Source organism: Bos indicus x Bos taurus, chromosome 11, assembly GCF_003369695.1.
Source record: "Bos indicus x Bos taurus breed Angus x Brahman F1 hybrid chromosome 11, Bos_hybrid_MaternalHap_v2.0, whole genome shotgun sequence".
Taxonomy (NCBI): Eukaryota; Metazoa; Chordata; class Mammalia; order Artiodactyla; family Bovidae; genus Bos; species Bos indicus x Bos taurus.
This window is the reverse complement of record NC_040086.1, coordinates 60828245-60848668: the sequence shown is the minus strand read 5'-3', so window position 1 is coordinate 60848668 and position 20424 is coordinate 60828245. Positions and strand designations below refer to the sequence as shown.

General features: G+C 40.3%; 1 protein-coding gene across 8 annotated transcripts in view; it reads right to left on the bottom strand.

Moving 5' to 3' along the window:
- The window catches only part of EHBP1 (EH domain binding protein 1), a 355442-nt gene extending 351540 nt beyond the window's left edge, over positions 1–3902 (bottom strand). For 3 of the 8 annotated variants that reach the window (XM_027555607.1, XM_027555611.1, XM_027555610.1), the window contains exons 1-2: positions 3532–3902; positions 2290–2694 (exon numbers count right to left, since the gene is read on the bottom strand). In XM_027555607.1, coding sequence (XP_027411408.1) covers positions 2290–2393 — 104 coding nt within the window. In that variant the 5' untranslated portion in view covers positions 2394–2694; positions 3532–3902. The remainder of the gene's footprint in view (positions 1–2289; positions 2695–3531) is intronic. The other 5 variants (XM_027555608.1, XM_027555606.1, XM_027555609.1 and 2 more) reach the window with 3 other exon arrangements.
- Positions 3903–20424: the final 16522 nt, after the last annotated feature.

Here is a 20424-nt window from a genome sequence, read left to right as displayed (position 1 = left end):
TGTCCTAAGTGTCCCTCTACTCTATTCTCCCCACTTTCTCTGCCACTGCCTTAGTCTAAGCCTCTTCTCTCACCTTACCTATTGTAATAGCTACCCTACTGTCACAGCCTCCAGTTACCCTTTCCACTATGACCCTTACTTCACACTGTCATCCGAATCATTTTCCAGAATGAAAGTCTAAAGTCAGGATTCCCTGGTGACTCAGACGGTAAAGAATCCACCTGCAACGCAGAGACCCAGGTTCGACCCCTGGGTTGGGAATACCCTCTGGAGAAGGGACCAGCTACCCACTCCAGTATTCTTGCCTGGAGAATTCCATGGACAGAGGAGCCTGGCGGGCTACACTCCATTGGTTCGCAAAGAGATGGACAGGACCGAGTGACTAACACTTTCACTTTTCTTCAAACCTAAAGTCTCTTCTGCTCAAAAGCTTTTAGTATCTCTCCATCACCCACAGAATAAAGTCCAAGGCATGTACAACAGCACTTCACCACTGCCTGCCTCTAAAACATCATAGCCCACTGCATTCCTCCCACTTTAAGGCCCATCATAATCCAATTACACTGCATGAACTTCCAGCATACCACTCACCTCCACACTTTTGCATAAGCAGTTGCTTCATCTAGAATATCCTTCATTTCTTCCTCTTTAGCCTCCTGGCCAATTATTATGAACCTTTCAAAACTCAGCTCAGCTCCCAGAAAGTCATCCCATACCCTACCCTACCCTTAAAGAGTTATTTCCTTCTCTGCTAACTTTGTAAGTAAAAACGGCATTTGTTGAGCATTTACTATGTGCCTGACATTGTTCCAAGCATTTTACATGTCCTAACTCATTTAATCTTCACTTAATCACTTCACTGTGAAGTGATATCATTATCACCTTTCTCAATATGAAAATTATCTCAGAGGAGTAAATAACCTGTCCCCAAGATTATCTAACTGTTAGGGGATGGAGATAAAGATCCCTACATCATACATATTTATATTATTGCACCTATCACAGAGACTTCCTTTACATGACCTGTCATTGCCCTAGACTCCTTGAGGGTGGGGATTATTTCATATTCAACTCTAAAGCTACAGAGCCTGGTATAAAGTAGGTAATCAGTACATGCACTTCTTGAGTTGTACATAAAATAACATTCTAACAAGTTAAAGAGAAAAGCATTCGGAAACTAGTTTCCAAATAAATATTCAGATATGCTTTAAGAGTTCTAGAGTACAACAAGTTGTTTTTCATCTTATAAAAAGAGATTAATACAGACATGCAATTACAGTCTGTGTGAACAATGAAATGGACTTATTTTTGCAGTAATACTGCTTAATCACTACAATAAACAAAACCCAAAGTACCATTTTCTTAAGATTAACTTTTTTCCTCTAATAAGAACAGTAGTAGTTCAACTGCTAGGTCGTGTCCGACTCTTGCAACCCCATGGACTATAGCCTGCCAGGCTTCTCTGTCCATGGGATTCTCCAGGCAAGAATACTGGAGTGGGTTGCCATTTCCTTCTCGAGGGGATCTTTCTGACCCAGGGATCAAACCCAGGTCTCCTGCATTGTAGGCAGATTCTTTACCAGCTGAGCTACAAGGGAAGCCCAATAAGAATTCTTCTTGCTCATCATTCAGGGCAGTGAAAAGAAAGCCCTAAATTTACTTTGCCCAAGTGAAAGCAAAAAATCATAGACCAGCACTACTAATTGCTTCCTTAAGTCTGGCCAAGAAATGTATCTCATGAGGCAATTAAAATAAAATACAGCTGCCTGACTAAGCATATAACAAAAGAATTTCTAAGGTTGTATGGACTGGCATTCTATTAATCAGATAATGAAAAATTCTTTATTTTAAGCAAAAGGAAAAAAAAAAAACAGATCAGCACCACCCTACAAGAATAGATTTCTGTATTAAAACTCTATTGAAACATAGACATATGTGTTAATCAAAACACATGCATATGTTTCCAATATTTCAGTAGCCATTTTTACATCTCCTTAAAATTATAAAAATCAAAGTTATCCTAACACTAATGATGCAAGACCTCAAGACCAAGTCTGCTGTACTTAGTGTGCTCTCATAGTGACAGTCCTCTGAGCCACACTGAAGTGCAGTAATTAAAACCCACAGGAATGGTACCAGGAGCAACAGTGCACACCACAGTACTTGTGAGAGTCATCTGCACCCCGCCCAGCTTTCACACACTTGTGCGCTGCAGAAAGGTAAATCTGCTGTCAGAAGCAGCAGAGTTTAGGCCACAGCACAGCAAACTCTACACCCAGGCACTCTTACCATTTCTTGGTACATTCAACCATCAGTTCCTGGTAGGAGGCCACAAACTGGAACTTGGATGCATGTTTTCCCACACGCTGTAGTCTCTTCCAAACTGAAGCCATGATGATCAGTCAAAACAGTGGAGCAGTTCTGGGTTAGCAACACAGCAGCTTTAACAAAGCAGAAGGTCCAAAGCAAAGGAGCTTTGCATGTATGTCTGTACTTTACAAAACTCAACTACAACTTGAAAAGATGTTTGGGGTCCATAAAGTCTTCTCCCTGTTTCACAGGGTAAATTCCGTCCTAGATGAATGGCCCAGTCAAGAAGAGGATGACACACGTGACAGGATGAGTGAGAGGAGGTTCCCTCATGGAGACATCACCATTCCACCTCGGGGGCTATGTGATATGTATTCTGGAGGACTGAAAAGCAAAACAAAGAGAAAAAATATGAGAAGAGAAGCCTAAGAAGTGACTAACCACCCACGTCAGATAACACTGCAACAGACAACCCCAGTTCTCCAGCATGTTTTTCAAACAATGAAACAAAACACTAACCTCAAAAGCCAGTAACGTCAAGGATGCAAGACACCAAGGAAGAAATTACAACTCACACCACAGACGTGGAGCAACACGTCAGGTAATCGGCATCAACAACTGCGAGGCGAAAGCCGGGGCCCTACCTCCTTCTCCTAGCATCACAGAAGGGCGAGCAGAGCGGGAAAGTCTAGAGATGCTGCTTAATATCCAAAGCCAGTCAGAGGAAGGAGTGGAGTATTTTAAAATAAACTTTATTTTTCAGGTGATAATTAATAGCTCTGAGTCCTAAAATAAGTGCGTGGAGCAAATTAAGGAGCGGGGAAGAATGCTGCTGCTGAGTCGGAGGGGGAAACGGATGGGAAAAAGAGGAGTGGAGGGAAATCTCAAGACAGAGAGAGGGCAGTGTCCCGGCTCCAGGCCACTTGGGCTCTCATTCACCTTCGCTGCCAACCGGAGGGAAATGGAAACTCCTGCCTGGGCGTGAAGCAATGACCAAAGGGGCAAGTGCACGGTGCGGGGTGCGGTGCCTCCCTCCCCCATCCTCAGGGAATAGTCCGCCGGAGCCTCCTCTCCTCCCGCACACAGCCCAGACCCCTGCCCCCAGCGGAGGCAGGCGGTGGCTCGCCCGCAGTCCCTGTCACCCAGGCGATGCCAGAAGACCCCAGCCCGGTACCCGAGCCCCGGCCCCGCAGCACGTCCACTCCCGCCCCCTCCTCACACCTCTAATCCCGCTGTCGGGCTGAGTCTGGCCCGGTTCCCTCCTCAGCGCCGCTCCTCCGTCGCCGCCGCAGCAGAAGCCGCCGCCGCCGCCACCGAGTCCTCCATCCCCGCCGGAGCCACATGGAACAGCCGAACCAGCCGCGGCGCTCCCGGGAGCCGGGGTCTGCAGCCCCTCAGGCGGACAGCGCGCCTCACGCCCGCCCCCTCCCGGACGCAGTAGCCCCGCGACCGTCCCCCACCCTACAAAACCCTGCCAGAGCCGCCGCTCAGCGCCCAGCACCCCCTCCCCCGCCTTTCTCCTCCGCCACCATCATCATTACCTCCCCCGCCGCACCTCTCACACTAACCCTACCCACGGCGGCTCAACCTCCGTCCGCCCCGCCGCCATTGGCTGGGCCCTGCACTTTCCCCGCCCACCTCGGCGACCGGGCCTTTGAGGGGCAGGGGCCACTCATTGGCCGAGCAGGGTGCCCATCACAGAGCTCCACCCCCTAGTTCTGGAGGTGTTTTTCCGCCAGGCGGAACGCGGCGTACGATCTACCCTTCTTTTAAAAAAAAAAAAATTGAAACCCTCTACGGACAATCCCTCCCATTCCTCTGATTGGCTTCAAGAGGGAAGAGCTAGGTGGGAGGAGTAAAGAGTGTTTATAGTGATCTGGAAGGTGGTTGCTGAAGGTGGATGTCGGTCAAAGGTGCTGGGCGGGGTTTATAGCGGGAGTCAGAGCAGAGCCCGGGACTGGCTTCGCTGCAGCTGTGAGCTGTGAGGCTGCTGTGGTTTTTCTCTCCTGTTCTCTCCTATCCCCACCCTAGGAGTTGGGTGTGCCCTCTCTGCCACTAGTTGCTAGGGTGCGCACACAGCCTTGGTTTAACCTTCTGGGATTTTTCCTCTGACCGACTGTAATGACCTGGCCAAGCCCCTACCAAATATTCGATATGCTGGTCCTTAATGAACCAGATTCAATAACCAAAAGTGAAGTAGCTCAGTCGTGTCCGACTCTTTGCGACCCCGTAGACTGCAGCCTGCCAGGCTTCTCAGTCCATGGGATTCTCCAGGCAAGAATACTGGAGTGGGTTGCCATTTCCTTCTCCAGGGGATCTTCCCGACCCAGGGATCAAACCCGGGTCTCCCGCATTGCAGGGAGACGCTTTACCCTCTGAGCCATTAGGGACCTAAAATGTTCATAGTGCGATTTCTTCTTGTTATAATTCTTAAGCGTTTCTATGAATCCTAGTTTCTCCTCTTCGCTATCGATCTTTTTCCCTCTGGTAGGAATTATAGATGAGTTTCGGAGGGTTAGCATATAAAAAGAGTGGTTATGGGCAAAGGAGAGGATGAAATAAACTAAGAAGAGTGTGAGGGCAGGGGCATTTAACCTTGTAAAAGGAGCCAAGGACCCTTTTGAGAACGATGATGAAAGGTATAGATATTTTACCGAGGAGAAATAGGTCCTATCCTAAGACAAAAATTTGCTTTCAATTTTAGGTAGTCCACAGACCTCTGGTTTAGAGAAAGAAGACAAAGAATGAACTTTGGGGAGGAATCTCAACATTTGACGAAGTAAAGTGGGAAGGAGACAGGAGGGAATGGTCAGAGAAGTAGCAGCACCCTACAAGCTGAGTCAATTGAGAAAAAGAGAGGGAAACTAACATGAAAAGAAAACAAGCAAGATGAGTCCTGGAAATAGAACGCATTCTTAATCTTACTAAGGATAGAGAGCAGGATGTGTGGACAAAATAGCTTGAAAGGTGTTACCATCTAGGGAAGGATTCTTTAAGGTCAGAAAGGAGGGCAGTGATGGGTGAGAGCTGAGCTCATCTGTAGCCATGGGGAGGCAAGAGAAAGAAGAGACTGAACAATCAGCATAGATTGGGAGACACAGAAGGCTTGAATCCAGTATCTAATTCCATTTCCATTTGCAATAAAGAAAGTGATCTAATAATACTACAAGAACACAGTGTACATTTTACAGAAAAGGGCATAGATATCACTTATTTCGCTATAGTCTTAATTTTAAAATATGAAAGATAACCATAATAATTATATTGATTCTGATTTTGTGTACATCTTAAAGTTCTCTTGTGTCCTTCCTGAGTGGCTTACTAAATCACTGTAACCTACATCTATTATGATCTCATATAGTGATATATTCTGCATCATTAACAGACTCTAAGTGTATGGATTTTTTAATGGCTAATTTATAGAAATGGTCATAACCTATTTTAATCTGTGGTGTCCTTCAGAACAACCCACATGATAATCAAGAGGAGTTTGCATCCTATTTTTTTATTATTATTCTTCAGAAATTCTCAGACTTTCTCATGTGGTTATTCTGGTTTCTTTTAATACTCTGTGCCTTCCTAAAAAGGAAGAGGGGACTTCCCTGGTGGTCCAGTGGTTAAGACTCCATGCTGCCAATGCAAGGGGCACAGGTTTGATCCGGAAGAAAAAAAAGCACACACACAAACTGTTTTTAAAAAAAGAAGGAGAAGGAGTGTGTAGGACCCTAGGGAATCTTTCTCAAGTTGTGGAAAACTTCAAGAAACTAAGAAAGAGTTTCTTGTATGATAGTTCTTCTTTTTAGGGGAAGTTTTTCTCTTGGATATAAACTCTTCTTTTTCATCCTAGCTGCAAAAGTAGCGAAGAAGAGCCCAAGTTTATAAACGGAGGAATTAAAAACAGACCTTAACCCTGTTGCTAAGTTCAAGATAAGTTCATAGGCTCCTGGAGACCCCACAGAGTAGCTACTTCTTCCCTCATGACTTTTTTTTTAATAACCTGTCTAACTAAATTTATTGGAGAACCTTAAATATAGAATATTTTAAGTTCTTTCTATCCACTTAGCTGATAGGGAATACCAACTGAGTATTGATCACATGAAATGTTATTAATGGCACATAAAAGGTACAGTCCCTGCTCTCAAAGAATTTGCAGAAACAGATGTTCAATATACATGCAGGAAATTAACACAAATCACTTCACCTCTCTGAGTCCCAGTTTCTTATTCTGTCAAACAAATCATCACGCTTCCTTTCTGGGATGTTGAGATAAGTATGTAATGGAAATGGAAGATATGTAAAGTGCCTGACATACAGTAAACAGTCAATAAATAGCAATTAATAATGTACATCATTGTGTTTGTTAGCAAACAGTCAAAAATAATACATAATAAACATCAAAAATTGACCTTCAAGAATAACTTGGGCAATACTTAGTTGTTACCAAACATCGCTACCTCAAGGAATAACAAATCTCAAAATAAACTACTTTCAACATTATTTGTCTTCCATTAAACTCAGTGATTACCTAGAGTGGAACACCAATAACCTATGTATACTCAGAACTTTTCAATAATTACTAAGAATTCACTTAGCCCCAGTCCCCATGACCACCTTCCATGCCATATATCATGTGAGATCTTTTGGCATTCTAGAAATTACCTTTTTCTTAAGGTTCCCATTTCTCCTCCCTACCAGTATGTACCAATAAGTACAGCCTACTGACCCTCCCCCCTTCCAAACTGTGTTTCTGCCTCTTTCTAAACCCTGTTAACTCAGGTCTTGATTTATCATCTCCTTCCATCCCAGGCTTAATCTGCATATAATACACCTGTGGATATAAGTAACTTTAATTGTCCTGTCCATTTGACCCAGGTGTTGACTGCAAAATATTATAGCTGTTTTACTTAAAAGATTCAACATTTAAAATAATTTCTATATTGCCTTTAAATGTCACCAAGCTTACAGTGAAAATAGAATATAAAAAAATGGAAAATGCCACCCCAAAATTTCAAATCCTCTGTGCCATGACAGTTTTGAAATGATAGAAATTATTTTCACTGAAGCAGCTTTGCCAGTTAACCACCTAAATGGAGATTCTAGTCTATGAAGTGCAACCGTAGGCTTGAATTATCATCTCTGGTAATAAAATTCTTATCCTTGGGTTTTACAGTCTTTGCAGTAAAAAATTGTCAGAGGTATTATTGCAGGATTTAACCACTAATAGAACTTATCTGTGCCTTAGTCATAGTAATAAGATTTACCTGCAACAATAGCACTGCACTGCAGATTTTTGCATTGTGTTTTCCAGTTACCATAGAAGCTATACAATACACAACAATATTACTGCAATTTTTAACTGCTAATAAAATTACTATTTCTTTTATGCCCATAACAAACAAACTTCTTCTGACAATCCTACAGCAATATTTATATCCTTAAAAAGCTCACTGTGGCAGGCTAATACTTTTGAAATATTAACTGAGGTTTTTGTAGTAGTTGTTTTTCCAAATATTCTTTTTATTCCATGGCCTTTCTCCTCCCATACCCCACCCAAAGACACCTTCAGCATCATGTTAATGTTAGTTGCTCAGTTGTGTCCAACTGTTGTGATCCCATGGACTATAGCCTGCCAGGCTCCTCTGTCCATGGGATTCTCCAGGCAAGAATACTAGAGTGGGTAGCCATTCCTTTCTCCAGGGGGATCTTCCCAACCCAGGGATCAAACCCGAATCTCCCGCATTGCAGGCAGATTCTTTACTGAGCCGGAAGCCCCATATCCACCCTCAGATAGACTGGGTTTTGTTATTGTTTCAGAAAAGTAATATAAGAGAATGTAAAGAAAGAGGGAATTTCTCCTTGTTTTTGAGTTTCGGAACCCAAGCCCTTTAGGGGGTAACGAAATATACCCAGTTAGAGACCTGTACTGTTCAATATGTTAACCTATAGCTGTATGTGACTACTGAACATTTGAAATGTGGCTAGTTGAAATTGAGATGTGCTGTGGGTATAAAATACAAACCAATTTCAAAGACTTAGTATGTACAAATTAAGAGGATATATCTTATTTAAAAGTTTTCTATTGACTGCCTGTTGAAATGATAATATTTTAAATGTATTGGATAAAAAAAGACATTAAAAATTAATTTCATTCATTACTTTACTCTTTTAATGTGGCTACTGGAAAAATTTTAATTATACATGTGGCTTGCCTTATTTTCCTGTTGGATAGTGCTGGTATATACAATAGTATAACTTCCTTGCCTAGAGATAAGAAATGGATTTCCGACTGGAATGGGATTAAGAAGTTGGCTGGAAAGTAATGAGAGGCTACATGCTGGTGGGTCCCAGAGAGCAGGACTCACTGCTCTCTTCTCACCCTATTCTGGCAGAAGCCTTTGGCAGGATCTATCTATAGGAACCGAGAGCCAAGAGAGATAATTTCCGTTCATTTTATTTGTTAGAGCCCAGGGATGTGGCAAGACCCTAAGATAAGAAAAGGCTGGGTCGTGTGTCCAGTCCGGCCAAGACCAATTCAATAGCATTTTTTGTGCTGAATGAAATGTTCTATACATGGGGGTCCAATACAGTAGCTTCTAGCCACTAGGACTATTGAGGGAAACACTAGGGCTCAGAAAGGTGGCTAGCCTAACTAAGGAGCTAAAGTTTTATTGAGTTTTAATTAATTTAGATTTCAACAGCTGCATGTGACTGGTAGCTACCATAATGGACAGTGAAATCTTGCATAGTACCATGGAGGTTCTAGAAGCCCAACATGATGAGCCCCAGATCCCCAAAAGGGTGCAGAGACAGCAGAAGCAGCAGACCTAAAGGAACCTTGCTGATTGGCCAAGGTCAATCCAGCAGCCATCTGTGGGGCCAGCTGCCTTTGAGGAAAGATACAGAGTGGAAATCTTAGGGGAGCCAGCATGGCAGAGGAGGAGCAAAGATCAAATGTTTCATCCTCTTTCTCTGACATGCTAATCCTAGAGAAGTCTCCTCAGTTTAGATGCAACCTCTGCCAAATTGACTATGATTAAGTATCTGCCACCCCTCATGAAATCAGAGCTTGAACTAGAAATTGGCTTGAGTTATGGAAAAATGAAATTATATTTCTTGCAAACCTGAATTTTGTAAAACTTGAGGTCTGTACCTGCTATACAACTGAAAGTAATAATTCTAACAAAATGCTTGGAAACCTATGTTTATCTTCTTAAAAGGAAGCTCTTCTTTTCTCTATCATTAAAGGACCCAAGTTCTTTAGTGGACATGAAAGCTGCATCAGAAAACCATCTTTCAACTAAAAACAGAATATCCTTTTATGAAATTGTTTCTGTTCCAATTACCCATGAATGAATCCTTGCAGTTAGCCATAATGAACCTTTGCACATTGAACCTAAGATGGCACTAAACTCCAGGACCTTGATTATGTTCTAAATGCCCAATTTTATCCAGTTCCACAATATCTAGGAAAGGCAACCTGGGCCTAGTTGGAGGAGACACAGGAGCATCCTTGGCTGCCTTGAGACTCAAATAGAGACAGAAACAAGTCTATAGATACCATCCACTGGTAATTCAGTATGCCTGGCACCTGCTGTTTATGCATGCATGCATGCTAAATTGTTTTAGTCATGTCTGACTCTTTGCAACCCCATGGATGGCAGCCCACCAGGCTCCTCTGTCTATGGAATTCTCCAGGCAAGAATCCTGGAGGGGTTGCCATGTCCTCCTCCAGGGGATCTTCCTAGCTCAGGGATCAAATCCACATCTTCTGCTACTCCTGCATTGCACGAGGACTCTTTACCACTGAGCCACCTCTGTTATACAGAGCAATATATGAATGATTAGAAGGCTCAGAAATCTTCAAAATGTGGATACTCAAAATGTTAGCAACAAAGACACCAATCAGCTAGAATGGATGACAGCCATGAACCACTGGCCCAGCTCTCTTATTGAGGACCAACTAAATATCAGTTCTTGACTCTAGAGTACCTTTGCAGGTCTGATCTTTCACATTACTCAAGATAATTTAATGTTGGTAAAATCCCAGCCCAGAAATGGTGTATATGCCAAGATAAATGCAGTTATCAGAGAGAATTTACATTTTGCCAGTAAGTCAACCATTACTGGGATTATTGCAAAAAAAGTTTGAGTTGAAATTAGGTGGGCTCGAGCCCTTTCTGAGGAACTGTTTGCTAAATTTAATAAATGTACGTCCTATAAAATCAGGGATTCTTGGCCAAGGTTTATTGGTCATTTCCCATTAAATGTTAAGAGCCTTTGATGACTTATAAAGAGTAGACTGATCTCTGCTTTTTTTTTTTTTCCTGTGTTTTCAATAATTGGAATAAATTGCAAGTAACCGGACATAGCATGATGCCAGTGTTTTCTTCTGAATAATTCCTGGATGACTATATTTAGTATGAACAAGATAATATAATTAACATCTTCTGAAATAATGAGGCTAGACAGGAAAGGCAAAGAAAAACCAGTAGGAATTCACAGTCTTGGAGGGCACTGAATACCCACCATGCGGTGTTGAATCAAAGCATCTCCATCTCAAACAGTGCAAAACGCAGCAAGCTGAAATCAGGCAGAACCTCACTTACCAGCGCACTGGACATGAGCCAAGGGAAACTAGCCCTGTTGCAGAAACTTGCCCCAAATGAGTAGAGCTGGAAAACAAACCCAACACTCAGAGGGTAGGATTAACTCAGGCATAGTTTGGGCAATCTGCTAGGCAGGGCAAAATGGAGAACAGTTCCAGGACAAGGGAAGTAACATGGAAGCCAGAGAGAGCTGTAATATCATCCCAGATCTCTCTTTTTAGAGTAAATCAACCAGTGACTGGGCTTCCAGAAAGTAGAACATAGCCTGTTAAGTAGAGACAACTTCATGAGAGCGGCTGGTTATTTCTTCATATTTTGTTGCAACTTTTGTTGCTATTTTTAAATAGTCCCAATAACGAATCATTGATATTTTTCTCCAAGGAAAGAAAGTTAACTGTTGAGCAAGAACTGTTTTTTGTGCCATAGGTTAGTCTTCTAAGGAAATCCTGATATCTTCAACATTAAAAACCGTGATGTTTTGTCCCAAAATGATAAATTGGTTCCATTTCAGATACTGAATATATAGTGCTAAGCTGCACTTGTTGAGAAGTAATTATCTGGCATTATTGGTGTACCATATCTTATTTCAAAAACTTAAGCAAGCACCTTTCCCCTGTGAGCTAGTATGTTTCAGTGGAAAAGGGGAGTACTGTACATATGCATCTTTCTTTACACAATCCATGCTAAAAAGATGTATATTTATTTGACCATATTTTAAATATTCACTCTTTCTTTGAACTTTTTCCAAATAAAAGCAGGCAGACTGTTGTTGATTGCTCATCTTCTTTCATTCTTGTAATAACACACTTCCTAGCTACTCACAAAGCTACCTTGTGCATGCTTCTTCCCCAGCTTACCTCACAACTGACAAAATAATAATTACTAAAACCCTACAGTCAGTTCTTAGTGATAAACAGAGAAACTTGTTGAGAACATCTTCATACATGTCATGCTATAAAGTGAAACCATTACACTGCTACGTGGTATTAACTGCCCTTCAACACTGTGCGTGCATGCTAAGTTGCTTTAGCCGTGTCCAACTCTGTGTGAACCTATGGACTGCAGCCTGCCAGGCTCTTCAGTCCATGGGATTCTCCAGGCAAGAATACTGGAGTGGGTTGCCATGTCCTCCTCCAGGGGATCTTTCTGACCCAGGGATCGAACCTGTATCTGTTACATCTCTTGCACTGGCAGACGAATTCTTTACCACTAGCGCCACCCGGGAAGCCCTTCAACACTGTGTGGTATGGCTATTTACAATGCCCAGGAATGATATTTGGTCAGTTTTGCCAATAGTTCATTCTGCTTTCTCTTATTAAAATCTTAATAATTTTCAGCTGATTTTGCAACAACATAACCTGTACCTAGTTTTGCTACAAACATAAAAGAATACAACTTGACTGATAGTTTTGTGATTTTGATTTCCTTTGATGATATTTTTAGCTAAAAATCCATTCATTTGTTAACAAGTAATTTATTAACTTGTTATAAGTAGTATTTATTAATTTACTAGCTAAGTTTTTAATAATTGAATGACTACTAAGCTTAAAGCATTGAGCTAAGTATTGGAGATGCAGCACAACAAAAGGGACAAAATTCCTGCCCTTATGGGGCTCACATTCCTCATCAGTTAGAAACTATTATTTAGTGTTTGCCTTAGAAAATCTCAACTGATGAGAGGGGACTGTGTGTTGTTTAACAATGACAAAAAACTAATTAAAAGAAGTGTTATAAAAGCCAATGCACTGGGGACTAATATTAACAGATTGCTCCCTCAATGAAATCCAGTTTTCAGATATTTATTGTTGTATTTATAATTTACACCTTTATTTCTTTGTAGTTGCTTGTGAAAAATCTCACATAGACTTTGTCACACTTCACACAGGTTTATAATCTGTACTTGCACTATGCAATTGTGAAGATACTGTTTACAATTTGTTTTTAATTCACTTGAATTGTAGTAATATTTACCTTACTGTTTTACTTTTTTTATGCTTCACTGAACCACTTTAGAGATATTGATCCATGTTTTAAAAATTATGAATATAAGACAACACTATTGTAACTGTAAAAATGCAAAATTAACACATACCAAAACTGAAATTACATTGTCTGAGAGAGATTATCTGAAATCTGTTAAATGTTAGCCAAAACAATTTGATCAATGCATTCCTTGGTGTTCCCATGAAACTTTTAAGAATGAAATGTTATTAAGAATGATAGTATTTTAAGAAACACACCCATCCTATTTAATATCCCTTTTGACTCCTTTATAAAATAATAAAAGCTTATTTTCACTGCCCTTTATTCAGAAATATTTTAACTACCTTCCTAGATGTTCTGAGGGGTAAAATAAAGTTGGCATTTATCTTGTAAGCGTTCTATGACCTTTTTAAATGTAAAAATAGATATATAAGAGAATACTCAGTACACAAATATATGTTAGAATGTAAAGATTATGAGTGATACCATTTTCTTAAATTCTCCTTTAGTGTTTTTAGATTGATTTTTACAATAAAAATAAGGATTAAAATTGCATAACGGTAGTCTTAGATTGAAAGTATTGTATAAATCATTATGTACTCTTTAAAATGTTCTCTTACTATATAAAAGCTGCCACCTATACTTTCTGCTTATAAATCATATCTAATTGATAAAAATAAAAATGCTCCCCAGAAAAAATCCATTCCTAGTACATCCAATGTGTCTTAATTCTGAATCTATTTTGCCTATCTACACACTTCAGTCTGGGAGTGAGTGAATACTCTTCTTTCACAAAATGTTCTATTCCTACTGATATCTTTTGTATTTTATGTCATAAAAAGGATAGTTTTTACTGGTACTTTTTACAGGTTTGAATTGTGTTATTCAGATTTAGAACCATGAATGTCATGGTCATGCTGGGTATTTTCCCCATGACCCTCTAATTTGGGGCTGACATTTGACTCCCTTTTGTCATCATATTCTCTACAGAGGATTCTATTCTCTGCTTCAGTGTCAAGTCAGGTGGGTCAAATAAGCAAATATTTACTAAGTGCCTAATACGAGTAAGTAGAGAAGGAAATGGCAACCCACTCTAGTACTCTTGCCTGGAGAATCTCATGGATGGAGAAACCTCGTAATCTACAGTCCATGGGGTCGCAGAGTCGGACATGACTGAGTGACTTCGCTTTCACTAATATGGGCAAGAAAGTGTTGCTGTTTTAAAAAAAAAACAAACACTATAGGACTTCCCTGGTGGTCCAGTGGCTGGGATTGTATCTGCCAACACAGAGGACACAGGTTCAATTCCTGGTCCAGGAAGATCCCACATGCTGTGGAGTAATAAGCCCATGGACCACAACTACTAAAGCCCATGCTCCCTAAAGCCTGTGCTCCACGGAAGAGAAGCCACTTCAATGAGAAGCCCGTGCATCACAACCCCCTCTCACTGCAACTAGAGAAGGCCCATGTGCAATGAAGACCCAGCACAGCCAAAATTAAATAAATAAATTTTTTAAAAAACTACACACATTTCTAAAATGTATGAAAATTTTACATAACTGTGTAAGTCACAGTTGGAGAGCTCGAGAAATTTAAACTTATTTCAGAGGGAAAAATTGTACAAAAAATAAAAATGTAAACTATAACTAATTGATAGCTTACAAAATATTCAAGTAACAGCTTAAGACAAAATTAAAAGAGATACAAGAAATCCATCATTCTCTTGTAGTCTGGAGAGAATCAAGCCAGTTATGGTGAAGTGCACTGAGCATAGGATGGGGCTGAACTTGAGAGAACTGTTGCAGCTCCATCACTTATTAATCGGGTCATTCTATGAGCTCACATAACCTCTGGACGGAGCAGGAAAAGTGGATAGAGATAGAGACACAGATACATCTCCAAGTCAAACTGTGCAGACACAATTCTGGGGAAATTGGTAGAAGTAGAGTGACTAGGAAAGAGAAGCAATTTCCTCTTGAGTTGGTAGCTGTAACGCTAAGTATTCTGCCTCCAGTGACCTCCCCTAAAGCAAGCCCACCTGAAAAAAGGAGGAAGCCAAGAAATGAAGCAGAGAAGAGAGTTGCTTCATTTGCCTCATCTGTAAAATGATAAATGGGAAACTTTTACTTTGGGAAATGTAAATGGAAAGCTAATACTTTGTCACCAAGAGGTAAGGGTTAGAAGAGATAAATGCTTAAGACCCTTTCCAGCTCTAATTCTGTGATCTCAGAAATGCCTGCCTTTAACAAATGGATCTCTCGTTGCAGGTGGATTCTTTACCGTCTGAGCCACCAGGAAAGCCCAACAAATGGGTACATGTGTGCAAAATCAAAAAGAGGCACTTAGAATTTCTCATAACAATAATCTAGGTTTTACAGTCTTAAGAAAGTTGGGGCTATTTTTTTCCCAGATGAGGCTATTTTTTTTATTATTTTTATCTAACTTTAATTTTCTGATTGACCAAAAGTTGAAAGTTTATAGTCACAATTCCCACAGTGAACATGAAGGCATAAAGGTGTCTTTTAAGAACATGAAAGATACTGTTCCTAAATGTATCTGTTCCTAATTCAATTGTTTATACCCATTTCTAAAGGAAAGAGTAATCATAAGTCAATTTTTATCATCTTTAAACTATTTATGATAAATTATAAATAAAAGAAGCATTGTTAGAACATGTTACTCTTTCTAGAGTATATTGCTTATAACTTACTTCAATAGCAATCCAGCCCCAAAAGCTCAATCTCTTCAGTATGAATTGCTAAGGTTTTTTGAACCCGCTTTAGACAGAGATACCTGTGGGTCATGATTACTTGAATATACTGTGAAGATTAAGAGAATGAAAACAACTTTATACAAAAATTAACACAAAACGGACCATCAACCTAAATGTTAACAGCTAAAAGTATGAAACTTATAATAGAAAATTAGACTAATACTGTGACCTTGGATTTGGCAATGGTTTATTATTATTATATTTTATGGCCACACCACACAGCATGTGGGATCTTAGTTCCCTGACCAGGAGTTGAACTTGCACCCCTTAGAGTGGAAGCACAGAATTTTATTGGATCACCAGGGAAGTTCTGGTAATGGTGTGATCATAAAAGCATGAACAACAAAGAAAAATAGATGGTGCTTTAGCAAAATTAAAAGCTTTTGTACTTCAAAGATGTCATCAATAAAGTGTATATCAGCCAACAGATGGGAGAAAATATTTGCAAATCACACATCTGATAAGGGGCTTCTATCCTGAATATATAAAGAACTAATACAACTTAACAATAGACAAATAACTCAATTTTTAAATTGGCAAAGGATTAAAATAGACATTTCTCCAAAAATGATATATAAATGACTAATAATCATTTGAAAAATGTTCAACATCATTTACCATCAAGGATATAGAAATCAAAACCATACTGACTTAACCACTAAATGGCTTAAAATCAAAGACAGACAATAACAAATTAAAGTCCATTGCTGGTGGAATAACTTTGGAACACAGTTTGGCAGTTACTCCAAGTGTCAAACATAGAGTTGCTTTATGACTCAGCATAAAGACAACTTCCAGATGTACAAGCTGGGATTTGAAAAGGCAGAGGAACTGGAGATCGCCAACATTCATTGGATAATAGAGAAAGCAACAGAGTTCCAGAAAAACATCTGCTTCTAATTCATTGACTACACTAAAGCCTTTGACTGTGTAGATCACAACAAACTATGGAAAATTCTCAGAGATGGGAATACCAGACCACCTTACATGTCTCCTGAGAAACCTGTATGTGGGTCAAGAAGCAACAGTTAGAACCGGACATGGAACAATGGACTGGTTCAAAATTGGGAGAGGAGTACATCAAGGCCATATGTTGTTACCCTGTTTATTTAGCTTCTATGCAGAGTACATCATGCAAAATGCCAAGCTGGGTGCATCACAAGCTGGAATCAAGATTGCCAGAAGTATCAACAAGCTCAGATACGCAGATAATAATGGCAGAAGTCAAAGAGGAACTAAAGAGCCTCTTAATGAAGGTGAAAGAGGAGAGTGAAAAACCTGTCTTAATACTCAACATTCAAAAAACTAAGATCATGGCATCTGGTCCCATCACTTCATGGGAAATAGATGGGGAAAAAGTGAAAACAGTGACAGATTTTATTTTCTTGGGCTCCAAAATCACTGCAGACGGTGACTGAAACCATGAAATTCAGACACTTGCTCCTTGCAAGGAAAGCTATGACAAACCTAGACAGTGTATCAAAAAGCAGAAATATCACTTTGCCAACAAAGGTCTGTATAGTCAAAGCTATAGTTCTTCCAGTAGTCATGTATGAATGTGAGAACTGAACCATTAAGAAGGCTTAGCATTGAAGAATTGGTGCTTGCAAATCGTGGTGCTGGAGAAGACTCTTGAGAGTCCCTTGGACAGCAAGGAGATCAAACCAGTTAATCTTAAGGGAAATCAACCCTAAATATTAACTGGAAGAACTGATGCTGAAGCTGAAGCTCCAAAAGTTTGGCCACCTGATGCGAAGAGAGACTCATTGGAAAAGACCCTGATGCTGGGAAAGATTGAAGACACAAGGAGAAGGGATAGGCAGAGGAAGAGATGGTTAGATAGCATCTCTGACTGAATGGATATGAGTTTGAGCAAACACCAGGAGATAGTGAAGGACAGGGGAGCCTGACATGCTGCAGTCTCTGGGCTCGCAAAGAGTTGGACATGACTTAGCGACTGAACAACAACAAATGCACGTGGTCGTCACTCTTCATCACTAAGTTGTGTTTTATATTCTTTTCTCATATAGTCATTACAGAGTATTGAGTAGAGTTTCCTTTTCTCTACAGCAGGTCCTTATTAGTTATTGATTTTATATATAGTAGTGTGTATTGGTCCGGAGAAGGCAATGGCACCCTACTCCAGTACTCTTGCCTGGAAAATCCCATGGATGGAGGAGACTGGTAGGCTGCAGTCCATGGGGTCGCTAAGAGTTGGACATGACTGAGTGACTTCACTTTCACTTTTCACTTTCATGCATTGGAGAAGGACATGGCAACCCACTCCAGTGTTCTCACCTGGAGAATCCCAGGGACGGGGGAGCCTGGTGGCCTGCCGTCTATGGGGTCGCACAGAGTCGGACACGACTGAAGCAACTTAGCAGCAGCAGCAGCAGATTGGGGTCAACCCCAATCTCCCAATTTATCCCTACCCTCCCTTTCCCCCTGGTAACCATACATCTATTTCTGTTCTATAAATAAGTTCATTTGTATCATTAAATTTTTTTTTCAATATCAACAGAGATTTTTGTTTCAGGAAGATGAGTATATAAGAACAGATTCTGAACTAGCCTACTTTTGTTTTTTCACTTCTATCACACTTGACTTTTTCTCTATTGAGGTTATATTGATATTTCTTATTTCCACAGCTCATGATAAGGCCTTGAAACTCCTGTGTTTTAATCCTTTTTGATAAAAAAGGACTACAATCTTGAAAGTTCTTTTTAAATTATTAAATATTTGTTCTGGCTTAGTGACTATTTAAAAATAACAGATTTTAAGTGATTCATACACACAATTCCGGGACTCTTGAGTATGAATGGATGAAATGGAATGCACACAATTTCACACAGTGTTGTGTGAAAACAGCCTTCCTAATAATCGTAATAGTGTCCTTCTATGAATTAAAGCCAGGGTAGTCATTCTGAAACTAGATTCCATCCTGTATCACTCCTCCACCCAAAAGTGGGATTAATGCACAGTTTCCAGGTTGTTAAGATGATAAAAACCATCCAATTTTAATTTCCATTTCAAAAGTGTTTTCTTATGATGAAGGGAGGAAAGGTGAAGTGATGAAAAAAGAAAATAAATTGTCTGACACATGGAAAGTACTCAACAGATGCTAATTTCTTTCCTTTTATTCCCCTCTGAGGGGAGAATATAGTAACTTTGTTGATTAAATTGACAAAGTGTAAGGGAGGAGATAGTGTTGACCAGATATGCTATCTGAAATATCCAACCTATACATCCATAATAAATTACTCCCTTCAGTAGTTATCTCTCAAGCAAAACATCAGCACTTGAAAGAGGTAACTCATTTTTTAAAAATCTGCTACTAGATATGTCACTTCATTACTTTTGTGAGGGTAACATTCCAATGAGAAAGAATGCTGAGGAATCTTTTCCAGAATCTACCTTTCTATGAATAGCCCCATCTGCCAGTCTGTGTACTTACTTGAGCTAGAGGAACCTGGCGGGCTACAGACCACGGAGTCACAAGAGTCAGACACGACTTAGCAATTAAACCACCACTGCCACAAAGTGCGGATAGTTCAGCAGGGACTACTCTGAGGCTGAATCACTCTTGCTATCTTTCCTTGAATCTCCTCAACCCCAAATTTTATAAAGATATGCTCACTCTTGTCTCCTTCATCATTCCATTGCTGGTCTCTGTCAAATTCTGGAGCCCTTGAGGAGTATCTTTAAAGGAGTATCTTTTTTCTTTGTATTGGAATGCTCACAAACAGTTTCAGAGAACATAGCTGGCCTCTTGTATTTAGGTTGGCACATCAATCCATTAAAAAAACAAGCAGAAAAGTTCAATGAGAAATTACTATGCCATGTTATATTTTATCAGATGTAGGTAAGAATACCAGAAAATCAGGCAAACAATAAGTGCTTACTTACTGCTACTGCTACTGCTAAGTCACTTCAGTTGTGTCCAACTCTGTGTGACCCCATAGACGGCAGCCCACCAGGCTCCCCCATCCCTGGGATTCTCCAGGCAAGAACACTGGAGTGGGTTGCCATTTCCTTCTCTAATGCATGAAAGTGAAAAGTGAAAGTGAAGTCGCTCAGTCGTGTCTGACTCTTCGCAACCCCATGGACTGCAGCCCACCAGGCTCCTCCATCCATGGGATTTTCCAGGCAAGAGTACTGGAGTGGGGTGCCATTGCCTTCTCTGAAGTGCTTACTTAGAACTCCTAAATAGTCTATACTTCTACACAGAGGGGAACCCCATACATCACAACTCACCCATACATCATCTGAGAACCTCAGAAACTCTGGTCATACCACTGGAATTACCTAAGTCTATTTTGCACTACTGGAAGACTGCACATTGGTCAACAGAGAGATGGGTCCAAGGCAAAACAGTTCCTGAACTTTATTAATTCTGATTTCTGAGCCAAGAAAGATTTCCCCCCTCCCTCCATCAATAGGAGGATTGTCTTAGGATTTGAAGAAAGGCAGTATTTAAATAAAATAGTTTACTTACATTTTGAAAAGTGAAGAAGGAGTAATCACAGAAAGACAGTGTTTAGAACTAGAAAAAATCCTAGAGAAAATTTAACTCAAACCCCCTTCTTAAGAATAAAGAAAAAGAGACTAAGAAATGGCTTGTGCCTGCTTAGGTCAAAACAGTTTGAAGTGAAGAAGTCATAGTGAGTAACAGGAAGAGTATTATCTTTGTGGTTGACAATGTGGATTTGAATCCAGCTCTTCTAGGAACTATTTAAATGGTTTCCTTGTATA